This window comes from Centroberyx affinis, unplaced genomic scaffold, assembly GCF_046629955.1.
Source record: "Centroberyx affinis isolate AG114_WGS23_722 - 3 ecotype Tasmania unplaced genomic scaffold, CSIRO-AGI_Caff_v1 ptg001077l_1, whole genome shotgun sequence".
Taxonomy (NCBI): domain Eukaryota; kingdom Metazoa; phylum Chordata; class Actinopteri; order Beryciformes; family Berycidae; genus Centroberyx; species Centroberyx affinis.
In genome coordinates, this window is record NW_027279624.1 from 174,906 (window position 1) to 192,500 (window position 17,595).

The 17,595-nt window shown below is 39.9% G+C and overlaps 1 protein-coding gene across 8 annotated transcripts in view; it reads left to right on the plus strand.

Moving 5' to 3' along the window:
• Nucleotides 1-3,568: 3,568 nt before the first annotated feature.
• LOC139647328 (ATP-dependent 6-phosphofructokinase, platelet type-like) overlaps nt 3,569-17,595 on the plus strand; it is a 42,085-nt gene continuing 28,058 nt past the window's right edge. For 7 of the 8 annotated variants that reach the window (XM_071523216.1, XM_071523215.1, XM_071523214.1 and 4 more), the window contains exons 1-5: nt 3,569-3,730; nt 10,531-10,604; nt 14,050-14,127; nt 15,561-15,750; nt 17,170-17,335. In XM_071523216.1, the coding sequence (XP_071379317.1) occupies nt 3,622-3,730; nt 10,531-10,604; nt 14,050-14,127; nt 15,561-15,750; nt 17,170-17,335 (617 nt within the window). In that variant the 5' untranslated portion in view covers nt 3,569-3,621. Of the gene's footprint in view, nt 3,731-10,530; nt 10,605-14,049; nt 14,128-15,560; nt 15,798-17,169; nt 17,336-17,595 lie in introns of all 8 variants that reach the window. The other variant, XM_071523217.1, reaches the window with a different exon arrangement.

Genomic DNA, 17,595 nt, shown 5'->3' on the forward strand with positions numbered 1-17,595 from the left:
TTGCTTGAGACTCGACTTGATGCATGAAGAGAAGACCTGAGACTTGACTTGGGTTCTGGTGACTTGGGACTTGACTCTGACTTGTACTCTGATGACTTGAAAAGGTTTCTAAAGTCTTGACTTGAGATCTTGTGTTTGTGTAAATGACTTCGATTGAAAGTGATGAGATTTGTTCCAGCAGACGACTGAATTTAAATTCTGTTTTCTGAATTTGTATGGAATGATTGAATTTATTGAAGTTGAAACTGATTCTAGAAATCAAACTCATGATGCTCTTACCAAGTTTTTATCCTATTAAAACCATATTGCATTGAAAAGTCCTAGATATTTAGTTCTCTTTAAGATATTAAATTGATACTGGACTTGTGATTTGTTCTGACTTGACTTGCTGTTCTACATTTAGACTTGAGACTTGACTTGAGACTTGTGCCTCAAGACTTGAGACTAACTTGGGACTCGAGTGAAGCTGACTTGGTCACACCTCTGCTTTAAATCCTATTCTTCTAATTCTAACCTTAACCCTAAACCCCAACTCCTGACCTTAAACTAACGCCTTTGAAAGAGTGAAGAACGTCAAAATGTCCCTCATCTTTCCAGCCTTGTGAGAACATTTGGTCCTCATAAGGAACAAATACAAGCACACACACACACACACACACACACACACACACACACACACACATCATTGTCTATAAGAACGAATAACAAACAGCTTCCATACCTGCTGCCCTCTGTGTGACTCCTCACTATCTAATCACACAACAATGCCCAGCAGAGTCAGCAGAGTTGGGCAACCTGTGCCAGTTTTCTCTCAAATAAAACCGTTTTGTCATGAATACAGTGTTGGGCAACCTGCCTCAGTCTGAGTTGCCGCACTGCACTCGGTCACTGAGATAAAGCTGGTAGGATGCAAACGAGTTGCTCAAGCTCAGAAGTGAATTTTTCACCTCTGACCTCGCTCATTTATCCTGTGTGAGCTGTAAGTCTGTCACTGAAGACACTGTGTCTTCATTTGTTGCTGCTTGTTGTATCATATTCAACCCTTAGAAAAATAGCAATAGTAATCCTGGAATAAATTTAAAAGGATAACATACAAATATCACTGAAAAAAAAGGTCTTTGAATTTACTTAAAAGAATTTTGTACATTGGTAAAATGTGCTTAATCAATACAAATGATTTTCTTTGGATTGACTTAATTCTAATTGATTGCATAGCGTAAAGAGTAGCAACATAATTTCTTTGAGTAAAACATTATGATTTTGTAAAACTGACAACAAATCTTTCCCTGTTTTTTCAGTGACTAAAACTAAAGTAAAAAGTAAAAATAAAATTATACCAACAAAACTTCCATATAATAATACCACAGAAGATTAAAATATAGCATAAATAACCAATCCAGTGCATGAAGTACAATAAGGTTACTGTAATCTTACTAGTGAATTGCATAGACACACTATAAATCCTTATTGGGATATTATAGTGATGCCATAGGAAATAAAATAAAAAATAGATAAATTAAGTATGATAAAGGCACTTTACACTCATTATTAAGTACCACCGAAGTGCTTTAAGTCCCCACAGGAATATTATAGGAATCTTAAAGTGATTTTTGCTCTGTATTTGTTCTATCTGTATCTTATTCTATTGAATAATATAATCTAACAGTGTTTCAACACTATTGATTTATTGGTTAGTTCTCAGTATTTCACAGAAACTTATGAATTGTTATCATAACTCTATTATTTCCTGATTAAATAACTTTAGTCCCGTCCGCTTGCAGGTACAATTGGTTGGAATATTTTTTTATAGTACGTGATGTCGACGCCTATTGAAGGATTCAGTTGTCAATCAGGAGAATCTCTGTATCCTCATTGGCTCGCTTTGACAAACCAGACTCGTGAGGGCCAAAGAAGAGAGAGAATAAAAGAGCTCTCACTCTGCCGCTATTTCCAGGTACCACAAACCGTGAATCAATGGAAAAGCTAACAAAATATGATGTACTGTTGCAAATATGTTCCGTTAAAAACATGAAGGGTTTATTTGGATCACAGTACACATGAACCAAAAGTGCTGTTAACAGGCAGAAATAAAATTAATGTTTTTGTGATGAGTAGTTTTTATTTTAGGTCTGTATCAGCTCGGTCACTATGGTAACGGCTGTTTATGCTGACTGTGCCTGAGGTTAAAAGCTAGAAGAGAGTGGTCAGTGTTGGTCTCCTTACTCAACAAATAAATACATTGCAAAAGTATAATAAGTAGAGCAGTGATTTGTTACACTACTTGTTATATAACTTTTCCAAAACTGAGTCAGTCCCCTCTCTCTCTCTGTGAATGATCAAGGACACCAAACTGCATTGACGTCCAACGTTGCTTAATAAAATGAAAGTCGAGGAGATACTCTACGTTACTTCTGACGTTACTTCTGAGGAAAACAAACAGGTGCCGGATAACATTTTGGATAATTCAACTTCAATCTTATATTTAGAGGGGATAACAAAAGGAATATTTTTTGTTTGGTAACTGTATATTATTACTGATATTGACCTTGTAATTTCAAAGGCACAGATCTCCTCTGCTTTTATGATTTGTTGAGAGCTAGCTGGGCTGATGGGTTTGTAGTAACTTAGTTGTCAAAACACTAACATCTGAGTCAGCTCAGCTAACCTGAACAAACTGTTAGCTAGATAACTAGCCAGCATGCTCATCTAGCAAAGACAATGATGTTAATGTTAACATGCAACTACTAGCCACTGCTAACACTAGCTTCTATATTAGCTAGTGTGCAAATCAGTTTACAAGAAGACAGTGGTGGTTAGACCAGATAACGTTACTATGGTTAGCTAGCTAACAGGCTGACATTAACACACAAAGTCAAAAACAGCACAGAAAAACTAGGACTGGGCGATATGGACAAAATCAAATATCACAATATTTTTGACCATATAGCTTGATATCGATATTGCAACAATATTGTAGGGATGACTATTGGTGCTTTCACAAAATATTTACACAATGAGATTTTTGATAAATAATCATCATTAATGTGGATATAATGACTAAGTGGGTAAAGGCAAATAATAGAACAGCTAGAACAGTCTGGTAAGTTCAGAAAATTACATCACTTTACTGTAATGCAGCCTTTAAAACCAGGAAAAGACAACACTTATGCCATATCACGATATTACGATATCCAAAATCTAAGACGATATCTAGTCTCATATCACGATATCGATATAATATCAATATATTGCCCAGCCCTAAAAAACACGTCTTTTCAGTACTGTTCAGACGGACAAATTGTAGGCTACATGTAAAAATGCAATAAGTTGTTCACACAGGTGAGAACTTCCACTATGGCCGCCAGAGGGTTACACCTAAGAGCCAATGCTGCGCTATTTTTTTTTAAGCTATTGAGTGATTCATCCTCTCAATTGACAATCTTTGGTGAGGACCAGAGGGGGGTGTGGAGGAGAAGGGGGCGGTAACCACTGCAGCAGTACAGTATCCCTGCTCCGAGATACCGACAGTCTGTCAGTTTCCCCGCTGCTCCTCCAGCCTCAGGACAGCCTCGCCTGTTAAACCGGACTTTGTAAACCAGGAGACGGACCGTACGGACCGGTATGGCTGGCATGGCGCCGCCGACGCGGCAGGACACCCGGAAATTCATCGAGAACCTGACCGGCACCGGTAAATCCATCGCGGTGCTGACCAGCGGAGGAGATGCCCAAGGTACCTGTGCAGTGCAGGCTGTGTAAAGATGCGAGTTCCGTTATCGGACACCACTGTGCTGGCTCTGGCTAGACGTCAGTTTTGTCAGTGCAACCGCAAAACAACTACTGATAAACAGTGTCAAAGTAGTTCTTAAACCGTGTATTTATTGTTAGTTTTCGAAACCTGCGTCTATTTTTGGACGTGGCACATAAACCACAGAGTCTAGACCTTAGTTCCATTATCGGACACACTTATTTTTTGGCCTTTCTCCAGCAAAGCTTTCCCCTTTTTCTTCCACAATTATTGTTTGACAAGATGTGATTCTGCAGAATGGCTTGAAAACACAGGTCTGGCTTCTGGCTTAATTAGGCGTTAAACAGATATCCAATTTACATTATACTCTTAAATACCTGTGTATAATTACTAGCTATGGATGTCTGTCTAGATCCCGCGGGTTGCCTGTTTGTGGAGGCTCGTCTCCCCAAATTTTGCGGGGAAAAAAACGACGTGGAGCTGTCCGATAACGGACGCATTTGCGTTACAATTACACTCTCCCTATAAGTAACAAGTGGATTAATGTGCAGGTTAAGCAGGCTAGGTTACAGTGCATCAGTGAGAAGGCAGGTCGCAGTTAACTCCCAGACTTGGATGTAGCTGTCAGACATTTTCTTCTCTCGTAAGCCAGTTTGTCATATCTAATGAATCTGAGCGGCGGTTATGCAACAGCTGACGCTCCCGTTCATCTGCCAAGCTCAAATGGATGTAGGGATATTTACTGCTCTATACATCACGAAAGCAGCATATATCATGTTTGGAATAATTCCTATATTAATAATGCGTCAATTAGAGTCCGATTTGTCCACTTTGGGAAAGATGCTTTTTGGATAGATTTGGAAACCAGGTGGGGCATCTTACCAACAAGTGACGTTATTCGTGATTATTGAATAATTCAGAAGGTACCTCCCTTTACATAAGATGCTTTTTTTTTGTATCATGCACCCAGCACCGTTGCATCCATGGACCGTGTCCCCTGCATAGATGGCGCAGACGTGTGTGTGCGTGTGCGTGTGTGTGTGTGTGTGTGTGTGCGTCCGCGTCGTAGGGCGCATCCAGGGTGCTACTGCATAATTTAATCACCTACCCAAAGGAATACTCACTATAATATTCCAAGAGGGACTTATTGTGCGTCTGTCGGTCTGAGTTTATAGTGACACTATCGTACTTAATGGTATCTTTATGATCTCCTATGGTATCGATATACTATTCTTATAATATTCCTATGTGATGTGATAGCCTACACTGTTTTAAGGTTTTTTTGTCATAGGCTATTTGTATAGTATAGTATAGTATAGTATAGTATAGTATCATTCTAAAATGATGTATGATGGGATTATTATAGTTCTTCAGGTTTGTGTGGATTGTGAATAGTCTCTGCACAGCACGATACACAGATGCACTAAAAGCCCACAAAAGCGTTTTTCATGAATAGAATTAATAAATAGAAATAATAGAGTCATCAAATGACCCCCCCCCCTTTTACAACACTAAATATGTGTGTAGAAGCACGTGTATTACAGCACGGAGGACTCCCTGTGAGTCGTGAGAAATCCAGTGTCAAGCTAGCCAGACTACAAATACAGGACTTCTGTTCAAGACTTTCAAAATAAAAGCCTTTGCGATGAGCATGTGTAGCAGCGCTTTTAGTTTGAAGGCGAAATCCGTAGACTTCCGGTATGTTTCTGTGTATTCTGGGTGGCTTGACGCAGATCGTCAGCAGAGGGATGTGCCGCCTACGTGAGGAGCAGCGAGTACGCAGTGATGTACTGTAGTAGTGAATGAAAGGTCAACTATGGCAAAAAACAGTAAATATAAACAAAAATCTGTTCTATTTTCATAAACGCATTAATTTATACTGCCCTGCCCTCTAAAAACACCATATACAATCTGTATCATTTTTTTTTTAGCTAGGCTATATAGTAAAGGTGGGAAATTTAATTTAAGTTCTGTTAATAAACTGAGATTTTAACCTCCTACATGAGCCTTCCCAAAATAAAAATCAGCATAATATTCCTATAAAAATTCTATATCTGTGGTGCTTAATAGTGAGGTTATAGTGACCTTATTACATTTTATGGTGTTTTTTCCACCTATAATATTCATTAATTATTGGGACTTGTAGTTTTATTGTGATACTTTCCTAGTATCCTTCTATAATATGTGCAGTATCTTGTATACTTTACTATACAGAAGGTTAAATGTATTGGTTTGTGCAGTGAAGCCTTACTGGCTGTTACATAACGCTGTGTGCCTGTAGGCTGTGGCTGGACTGGAGTGTGAAGGTGCAGTGATGTGGTGTTTCACAGCAGGTCAGCTCCCATTCCCCATGTTAAAACCACACTAACAGTATGTAACAGTATATAACAGAATAACCTGCAGCTGTATTTTCCTCCTGGCATCAGTGGTTTAATAAACTCCTGCCTTGGAGCTTGGAGCTGTGATGACAGTGTGTAAAGATGATGCTAATGTCCTTCCATTCATTAAGGAAGGACAAAACTGAAAATTTCAAATAATATTCCTTAAAATGTTTCATACCCCATTTTGTCAGAGTTTTTAAATAAAATGTGCTTGTTATCATCAATTTAGACGCACACAAATTCACCATATCATCACAATATGATTCCACTGAAAGACGATAAAAGATAAAATTGAATTATCACCCAGGTCTAGTCATATAAAACTTTTAGTTCCAATATACAGGATTAGTCATCATGCACAAACATCCATCCATTAATTTTTCAAAAACTTTTACAGCCTTATTTTATTTTTTCTCAAATCTATAAACTTTCCAGGATTTTCCAGACTTGCGGGAAGCCTGATCTTAACTTTATTGCCCTAAGATGAAAGGTCATTAGCGGGGTCAGGAGGAAGGAGACACACACACAGACACACAGACACAGACACACACACACACACACACACACACACACACACGTACACAGACAGTCCTCTCAAACACAACTGGAGATGTTTAGTCATTGCAGCAGGCTGGGGGGAAAGACTCACAAAGTATCACATGATTTGTGAGTGTGTTGTTCCAAGAGCTCAGCTGGAATGTCACACACACACACGCACACACACACACACACACACACACACACACACACACTGTGAGATGAGAGATGAGATTCATGTGCACAGTTCATCTCCGTTGGCCGTCACCCAGAGACTAAATCTGACGTATTCGTTCTCGTTAACCTCATTAAAACCCATTGTCCAATTCAAACCCGTTTCACGTGTTCGCCCTGCTCCCCTCCGTCCAATCGGCACCGTTCCTGGTCTCCTAGCAACACTAGTCGGCACCGTCCAGCCCATCAGTACTTGTTAGTGTACAGCAGCACTGCCTGAAACCACATGCAGCTCGCTGTGTGTTTTCCTGTGGCAGAAATCACTTCATGCTTCTATCCTGCATCTATTCTGCATCTATCCTGACAAATGAGCAAATTCTAATTCAAAACTCCAATGTCTCGCCACCAACTAGTCACCAGTCCATTCCTTGTAACTTCCCACAGCTGAAAAGAGAGCAAAAGTAAATTTTTCTGAACAATTCATCAAGTGCAGCATTATTTGAGCCGGCGTGCAGTAAAACAACGGCCTGGTTACTTCTTTATGTGATAAATAAGATCAGATAAAATAACTTTATTGATCTCTTGAGGGGAAATTTAAAACACTGTAACTCCAAATTTGGTGAATTTCATGTTTTAACTTAGGGGATTCAAGGATTTACATGTTCCTCTGTGGGTTGAGAAAGTTCTACAACCCCTTGGTCTGATGATGAAACCCTTTTAAACCTCATTGGATGAACTGGAAAATTCATGCTGGTCAAGCAGTTTTTCACCTAACAACAGAGGTGTGACCAAGTCAACTTTGTTTCGAGTCAAAAGTCTCAAGTCAAATCCCAAGTCTAATTGTAGATTACCAAGTCAAGTCCAAGTCAAGTCCATGTCATTAATGTCAAGTCTCAAGTCTAAATGTCAAGTCAGAACAAATCAAGAGTCCAGTATCAATTTAATATCTTAAAGAAAACTAAATATCTATGACTTTTCGATGCAATATGGTTTTAATAGGATAAAAACTTGGTAAGAGCATCATGAGTTTGATTTCTATAATCAGTTTCAACTTCAATAAATTCAATCATTCCATACAAATTCAGAAAACAGAATTTAAATTCAGTCGTCTGCTGGAACAAATCTCATCACTTTCAATCTGAGTCATTTACACAAACACAAGATCTCAAGTCAAGACTTTAGAAACCTTTTCAAGTCATCAGAGTACAAGTCAAAGTCAAGTCCCAAGTCACCAGAACCCAAGTCAAGTCAAGTCTCAAGCAGTTAAATTGTGACTGAACCTCTGACAGCAATATACAAATACTCCAGTCTGTTGACGGTGTCCAGAGCCTGCTGAAGCTCCTTGAGTGCGACATTGTCCTCCAAGCCGTAGCCACGTCCCTCCCACAGCATGCAGACAAGGGGCCAGTGAATGGGACGTGTTGTTTGTGTGCGGTGTGGGAGGAGACTTGGCTCGTGGCTCTTGGCTTCATACTGTGGAGGGTGAGACGGCCATGTTGGCACTGAAGTGAAGCTTATGGCTGCTGCTGCTGGGAGCCTGGCTGCTCAGCTGCAGCTTGGAAAGATTCAAGTGCCTAGTGTCTTGTTAAAGTTGTAATCCCATGACATTTTCATATAGATACATTTCCGATTTGCTGCTTTCTATTGCTGATTTATATTCCGCAATGGTTATTCAATCTGAATCCAGTTCATGAAAGCTTTTCCATTGTCTGTTCCAAACAGCCGGTGTCTGGTGGCTCTTTCCTGGGAAAAATCTGATACGATACAATTCGATACCCGAAATGAGGTTCACGATTCAATTAGAGCTGCAACGATTAATCGATTAATCGATTAGTTGTCAACTATTAAATTAATCGCCAACTATTTTGATAATCAATTAATCAGTTTGAGTAATTTTTTAATTCCACCTTCTTAAATGTGAATATTTTCTGGTTTCTTTACTCCTCTCCGCTCACATGGCTTCTCTTATCATTCATATGCTGACGATACCCAGCTCCTCCTGTCGTTCCCGCCAGACGACCCCACAGTCTCGGCGCGGACATCGGCATGCCTCGCCGACATCTCGGCTTGGATGAAGGAACGCCACCTTCAGCTTAACTTGTCAAAGACTGAGCTCCTTGTCATCCCAGCCAGTCCCTCTATACAACAACAAATCAGCATCCAGCTCGAATCAACTGAGCTCATACCCACAAAGTCTGCCAGAAACTTGGGTGTCATGATTGATGACCAGCTAACCTTCAAGGAGCATGTGACTTCTGTTACTCGGTCATGCCGATTTGCTCTATACAATATCAGGAAGATCAGACCCTACCTGTCTGAGCATGCAGCACAACTCCTGGTACAGGCTCTTGTAATATCACGCCTTGACTACTGCAACTCCTTACTGGCAGGGCTCCCGGCCTGTACTTTCAAACCTCTGCAGATGATCCAGAACGCGGCGGCGCGTCTGGTCTTCAACCAGCCCAAAAGAGCACATGTCACTCCGCTATTCATCTCCCTCCACTGGCTCCCAGTTGCTGCCCGCATCAAGTTCAAGTCCTTGATGCTCGCCTACAAAACAATAACCAAAACGGCTCCGACCTACCTGAACTCCCTCATTCAGGTCTACGCTCCCTCCCGCTCACTACGCTCTGCCATGGAGCGGCGCCTGGTGCTGCCACCTCAGCAAGGCCCGAAGTCTCTAGCCAGACTCTTCTCTTCTGTGGTTCCCCGGTGGTGGAACGAGTTGCCAAACTCCATTCGATCCGCAGAATCCCTCTCTATCCTTAAGAAAAGGCTAAAGACCCAGCTCTTTAGCGAATACCTCCTTTCATAAAAAAAAAAAAAAAAAAAAAAATTTGATGCACTCTATGCACTACCTTGTAGCACTCCCTCGTAGCACCTTTGTCCTGTTGGACCAGAACTTAGCTCTATAGCACTTACTCTCGTTGTTCTCTCCTATCTAGAAACTTGCTTGTGTTGTATGCAAATCTCATGTGTAAGTCGCTTTGGATAAAAGCGTCTGCCAAATGTGAAATTGTAATTGTAAATTGTCTATGACAGTAAACTGAATATCTTTGGGTTGTGGACAAAACAAGACATTTGAGGACGTCATCTTGGGCTTTGGGAAACACTGATCCACATTTTTCACCATTTTCTGACATTTTATAGACCAAACAACTAATCGATTAATCAAGAAAATAATCTACAGATAAATCGACAATGAAAATAATCGTTAGCTGCAGCCCTAGATTCATTACAACCACGATGCGATGTAATAAATAAAAGTTCTTGACTGTGCAGAATTCTGTTTATTTCTGAGACACAAATGTTTCTAGCGATGGCGTTGTCTTGCTAGAATGTAAACAACAATCTAAAAATGTCATTACAAAGTGCAAATAATATAATTTGCATGGAGAGCTTGTGAAACTGTGATGGTCAAGCGTCTCATTTGTGATTACTACAGCAGAATAACATGGAGCTGATATCATGAGTACTTTTTCTGCCCCACGATACGTATTGTCGCATTTTTGCATTGCGATATATTGAATTTCAATATATATATCGTCCCAGCCCTAACAGGGAGTGATGCTTTTTATGTTCAGAAGAAGAAGAACTGGGTAGTTAGCATGAGCAGCGATAGCCACAGACAAAGAAAGAAAAGAGTGTTTGTCTCCGTCTCCACCTCTAACTCTCTGCCTCTGTCTGTCTCAGGTATGAACGCGGCGGTGCGGGCCGTCGTCCGGATGGGCATCTACGTCGGAGCGAAGGTCTACTTCATCCACGAGGTGAGACACACACCACGCATGACTCAGCTGCAGACATGGCCTGGGGGGGGTGGGGTGTGTGTGTGGCGGGGTGGGGGGGGTGTCTGTAGTCTGTATTATGCTTGACAGTGAGTTAAATCAACACTGACCCGCCCTTCTCATCAGGCTGTGACTGTCTTTGAGCGAGCCAGCAGGATCCTCAAGTGCCAGAACAGATTTATGTATTCTGGCAAAGTCTGTACAGCTCCTTCAAAAGTGCTAAAATAAATTATCAAAATTGAAGACCGTAAAAAGATATGGCTGTAAAATGTCTTCAATACACTTATTATTAGAGCTCTTATATTTTCACCGTGCAATGACATGTTTCTTTTTCCACTCTCAGATCAATACAGAACAGGGTTAGTAGTGCAATATGCATCGTATCTGCTTTACTAAATGTAATTTAACCTTAACATGATATAACTTAATAGAATTTTCCCTTAACAATTCATTTAGTGTCGTTCTTGTCCATTTATAGTCTTAGGTCTTTATTTATTTATTTATTTATTTATTTATTTGGATCCCCATTAGCCACCACCAAGGTAGCAACTACTCTTCCTGGGGTCCACACAAGTAAACATTACAGCATAATGCAAAACAATAATGTATTTAAAATCCAAGGCAAAAAGAAACAGAAAATAACAAAAAAAACAAAACAAAACAAAAAACAAGCAAACTACAACAATGAAACAACAACAATAAAACTACCAATAACAACAATAACAACAATGACAACAAGTATCCACACTATATCTACATAGTAAAACATTTGATACAGCTCAGGAATGATAGTAGTACCATTAAAAACAGCATAAACATGACCAAGAAAATTCCTCATTAATGATCATATAGTCAGATATTATGTAGCAAAACATGTCCTATTTGGAGAGGGACTGGTGTCTTTCATTATATACCTTCAATTAGAAATAGAAAAAGTTTTTGCCAACTTTGTTTCTTCATTTTGTTGTTTAAAACGTCATAACTTTGGCTTTCTGAAAACTGAAGTTATCCTGCATTACTTGGTAGACAAATGACACGGTTCAGTTCAGCTGCTTTTACTTGTTTTTTTCTTTGTGGGTGAATTTGTTAAGTAGCTTACAAAATGTGTGAATTTGTCAATCACACATTTGTCCATTCACTTGTTAAGGGCTTTGAGAGCAGAATGACCTTTCCTCCACAAAGCCTAATGGACGGACTTGCATAGATATAAATAGGATGTGAATTTGATAATCACAGAAAACAATGGATGTCACGTTTGCCAGGAGGAAGGTGAGCATGCTGTGAACAAGTCAGTGTGCAGAGCAGCATGAAAACAACATTTCCAGCTGCCCGAATAGAAGCAGCAGACAAACCAAAAACAAAACAAACCACTTCATTTTGAAGCAGGAGTTCTTCTTTACTGAACCACTTTTTTTACAAATTATCTTCAGGTGAAAATAGCTGAGATATTTTGGTACTTCAAGTTAACTTTTTAACGTCCCACCCATAAGAGTTCTACTTTCTTCTGACATATTTCTTTCAATACTGATGTTACCAATATTTCAATTCAAATGAAAAAATACAAAATACAAATGAAAAGCGACAACAAATCCCTGCTTATTTTATATCTGGGAGATGATAGATATTGATTGTATGTGTAGTTCTGAATGGGCAGGATGCTGGTGATGACAGCGGCTGGAGACTCTGTGGTGTCAGTGTGAGTTTAATTGGATTAGCAGGGCCAGGCTTCATCCTTCATCCCTGTCATGAGCCGCGAATAAACACCGGGTCTGTGAGAAACGGCAGCTGAGTGCCAGGACGCTTTTATTTTGGAGGGGATGATTTGTTCTGGCTGCTGGTTTGGATAAAGCGCTGTGAAAGTGTGACAGTACAGCGCTTTAATTATGAAAACAATGGATTATGAGCATCAAACTGAAATAACAGTGCCAAGAGAGTGTATTAAAGGCCTCATATTCGGTTTTCATGATGATTTGTTTTCTAATATACTATAACACAGGATGAGAATGATGTTCTTCATGATGCTTCGAAAATAAATGTAGCTTAGTTAAAAGTTGAATTGAATAAGTTAAATGGAATAAATGTGAAGACTAAGAAGACGAAGAGGAAAATATGAATTCCTATAATTGGGGACTGTTAGTATCAGATCTGGGTCAAACAGTAGCTGCAAACATTTGTTTGTTTTAATCTACTTGGAGTACCAGATGGGTGGGGTTAGCAGCAAAGGACACTAAAGCACAATAAGTGCCACAATGTTCAGACAATGACACCAAATTATTTGAAAGTCAGTTTAGTGGATTTTCTGCCATTTTTCAAAGTGAATTATCAGAAAAATGACTACACTGTCATATATTCTGTTACTGTCAAAAACCAGTACCCCATTAGTATTCAGAGACAGCAGCCGCACTATTTCCAAAGAGAACAACTCATTTTGCTTTCAGATACACGCCGTATTTCATTATATTATCCTGTCAGACTGGCTCAGTCTGCTCAGTTCACAGTAACAGTATCTGTATCAGGACACTGTGATGATGGAGGACGTCTGGAACAAGATATTCATTAGTGTTATGTCTCACTGATTGTATTTATGTGCGCAGAGTTTTCCAGACAGACGCTCTCTATCCTGGTCAAGGTCATATTCAAGATAAACTATTCATATGTTTCCTCCTGTCCCGACTGCAAATTTCACTGTAGACTTGAATTAACAGAATATTATCGTAATAAAAACCATCAGGGAGACAGAACTTAACAGGATGAGGTGTAAGTGTCAGTGTTCTGGTTAATATTGGTATAAACTGTGAGATAAGTAAGATAATGGGGAACTTTATTGATCCTGAGGGGAAGTTTGGGTGAATCCAGCTATCATGTTTGACTCATATTTGTCTGTAAAAATCAGGTTATCAATATCAAATCATTCAATGCAAAAATGTAACACAAAGTGCTTTACAAACTTTAAAAAAAACAGTCAACGACAGAAATAAGAAACCAAAATCATAAAGGGACACAAGAACAGGAAGAGTATAAAAAGTAGAAAAACTTTTTTATACATATTGTAAGTGGAGGAACAAAACTTCTGTACACTTAAGTTTGTTTATTTGTTTATTATTTATTGGTCTACCTAAAGCTTGGTTAAATAAAGAAACTTGCATGGATCTAAGTGTGCAAACGTTTTGTTCATCCACTTTGATTTATTTTATATCTACAGATATGCAGTATATTGTTGTAAGTAATCATTGACTCATTGGTATTGATCGACAAACCTATCAACCCCCTGCAGATATATTATGGTCATTTTCTGCAATGGGGCAGTAAAAACCTTACTCATCTCCTCTTTAAGTGGTCCCAGATAACATTGGCATATTAATGTGTATTTAAACGTCCCGACTGATCGAGTGATTATGTATTGATCGCGGTGTGTTTCTGCTCTCAGGGTTACCAGGGGATGGTGGACGGAGGGGCAAACATCAAAGAGGCGACATGGGAGAGCGTCTCCAGCATGCTGCAAGTGGTGAGGAGAGATTTCCTCTGCTGTTTCAGGCTGTGTACTGTTAATGTAGTTTGCATTTTCATCACTGAAACACAGGTTGATGTTTGAAGCATTTCAGTCCAAAACGCTACAGACATTCCTCACATCAGCCAAATCCCCTCTACTCTCTCTTATTTGTTTAGTCGATATAAAAAACTCCCTTCTACCTCTTTCCATAGCTCTTTCTCCTGTTTCTCAGTTTTCCAGCACTACTCTTTTAAATGATCATTTATAGGCACTGTGGCTCTGACCTTTGACCTCCTTTATGTTGGTTGGTTGTAATGTTGGTGAGCTACGAACTGAAATTTATTCTGCTGTTGCACCCATTGGTCACTCTGGATCAGCTAAAATGCCTAAAATCTAAATTTAAATGTAATCCTGAAAATATGACAAAAATACAGATGAATTAATTCCCCAAAATATTCATTTATAAGCAAATGTTTCCAAGTCATGAACTTGGAACTTTATTGGCACTGCACAGTGTGCTTTATTTCGATGCTGTCAATCATTTGTAAGTGTAGTGTTTCACGTTTTTCCTTCAAATGCTGAATGTTATTTTAGATTAACATTGCTCTGACTCTGCCTTGTCACTGTTTTTATGCAGTTTGCATTCAACTTGGTAAACCTCACTGTATGAATGCAGTGGTTAATGCTGTATATTTTAGCACTGTATGATTTGTAAGTGCTGTGTGGCAGATGAGCTGTGGAGGCAGACGGTCTGTCAGGAGTGATGATCATGGAAATTGACTCCGCTGATAATGAGAAAGAAATAGCACAAAAGCTTTTAGCTGTGAGCTAAATGAGTCTGTAATTGAGTCAGTCCTTTTGAGTGTTTAACAGTCAATCTCTCATTATTTCCACATTTGTGGGAATGAGTGCGAGTGCAAGCTTTATTTTCTCAATCACGAACATTACAAGCAACTACTCGTAAGGAGGTCAAAGGTCAGAGCCCAGTGCCATGACAACAGATGTAACAAAAAACTCCTGGAAATCTAGAATAATCACGCATGATAAAGTGCTAGAAAGGTAGAAGCAACAGAAGAACAGAAAGAACAGAAGAACAGAAAAGAACAAAACAGAATAGAGGAGAACAGAACAAAACAGAATAGAACAGAATAGAATAGACTAGAACAGAATAGAGCAGAGCAGAATAGAATACAACAGAACAGAACAAAATAGAACAAAACAGAATAGAATAGAATAAAACAGATCTTTATTAACTGTGAGGGGGATTTGCCTGCAGAGCACAGGAGCAGACTCTGTACTGCATTAGACAGCATCAGTTCATCCATTCATGATATGAGTCACACACCTGACCGCTGAGCTGTGTGTGTGTGTGTGTGTGTGTGTGTGTGTGTGTGTGTGTGTGTGTGTGTGTGTGTGTGTGTGTGTGTGTGTGTGTGTGTGTGTGTCAGGGCGGCACGGTGATCGGCAGCGCCCGCTGTAAGGAGTTTCGGACCCACGAGGGCCGGCTGAAGGCCGCCCTCAACCTGGTGCAGCGCGGCATCACCAACCTGTGTGTGATCGGCGGAGACGGCAGCCTGACCGGAGCCAACCTGTTCAGGGAGGAGTGGAGCGGCCTGCTGGAAGAGCTGCAGCAGCAGGGTGAGCAACCGGCAGAGCTGTCAGGGGACGAAACCTCTGGCGGCCATGTTGGAGGTCCTCAGCTATTGGGCAACATTGGCTGTTAATAGCTGATTGTGTTTCTAATCGTACTACTTTATTTTTTTACTTTATTGAATTTTGGCTTCTTCTGGACATGATCTTTTCTCTGATGCCATCAGGGTGTTATGTTTTACCCGCTTGTAAAACTAACCGCCATTCAAAATCGTTTATCCCCTCTGCAATCCGACTTTTAAATGCTCCTTAGGTTTTTTTTTTTTTTAATCTGATCTTTTATTGTGTTTATCAAGTTTATCAACATTATTTATACATTTTATTCCACATTTTAGCTCCTAGGTGTGTTGTTTTTTTGTATGTTCAACTGATCCATCCAACTGATTTAGTGTTTAGATAATGCCAGCTTGTTAGCTAGCTAACATCTCGTTAGCTAACCATCATGTCTTGTTGTTAACACATCTGATTAGCACACTAGCTAACGTATCTAGTAGAAGCTAGTGTTAGTAGTGGCTAGTAGTCGCATATTAGCACTAACATCAGTGTCTTTGCTAAATGAGCTTGCTGGCTAGTTAGCTAGCTAACAGTTTGTTCAGGTTAACTGAGCTGACTCTTCTCAAGCTACAACTCAGAGTGTTTTGGAGTAGAGACTAGGGCTAAAGACAAGACAGTTTACTGTGTCACAGTAACCTACATTTGGACACAAATCAACCATATCAGACTATTCATTTTTACTTAGAACATTACTAAATCTTCCAAACTCACACAGCAACAAGCTTTTGCTGTTGTCTCTGTTTTTCTAGCCTGGTTCTTATAGACTTAGCCATTCCTTGTGCACAGCCAATTCTCTACTGGACCTGCATGATGCAGATTCCCATCCAAATCATATAGATTTTGTCAGTTTATTATCATATCACTGTCAGTGAAATGTAAAATGGTAAGCACAAATAACTTTTTAATGCAGACAGGTATTGACTGGTAGCATCAGTAGGAAGTTAGCTGTACCTTGCAATGACCTGGTCTGTGTATTTGTTGTCTGATATGAATTCTGTACTTTTAAATCCTCTTGCTGTTTTAGTCCAGAAAGCTCTGTCAGAGTTTGTGTCTGCTCACAACAAAATCCCATGAACCAGTCCATCTGAGGAACAGGCTAAGTGCATTAGTTGAGTGCTGCTGTATTGTAACAGAGAGCAGAGAAGAGACATTAGCAGGATTTTTTACTGAAAACAAAAATAAATGGATTGTGCAAAGGTAATAGAGTATGATCTTCTCTCTTTATTACTGTCTCTCTTTCTTTCTCTTTCACTACTTCTTTCTACCCCCTTCTCTATGTTTCTGTCTGTCAATGTCTTGTCTTTTCTCTCTCTCTCTCTCTCTCTCTCATTCCCTGCCTCTCTCGTCCTCCAGGTCTGATAGATGAGGTGGCGGCCAGCAGTAACTCTGAGCTGCACATCGTCGGCATGGTCGGCTCCATCGACAATGACTTCTGCGGCACCGACATGACCATCGGCACCGACTCCGCCCTGCACCGGATCATCGAGGTGGTGGACGCCATCATGACCACCGCTCAGAGGTGAACAAATACCACCTTAAAAACCAAGGCAACAGTAAACATGCTGTCCCTACGAATGGCAGAGCTGCTTTGGAGGCAGAAATAATCTCATTGGTCGAGTTAAACATCAGTGGGCGGAGCCAAAGTAACAGTTTTTCTGGCTAAGTAACGTTCGACTGAAGCCCAGTGAAAAAGGCAAGAAGTAAGAGAGGAAGAAGCTAATGAAGCCTAGCGCTTTGCTACTAACTGAGAAAATGTGATTTGTCCATACTAAGTTATCT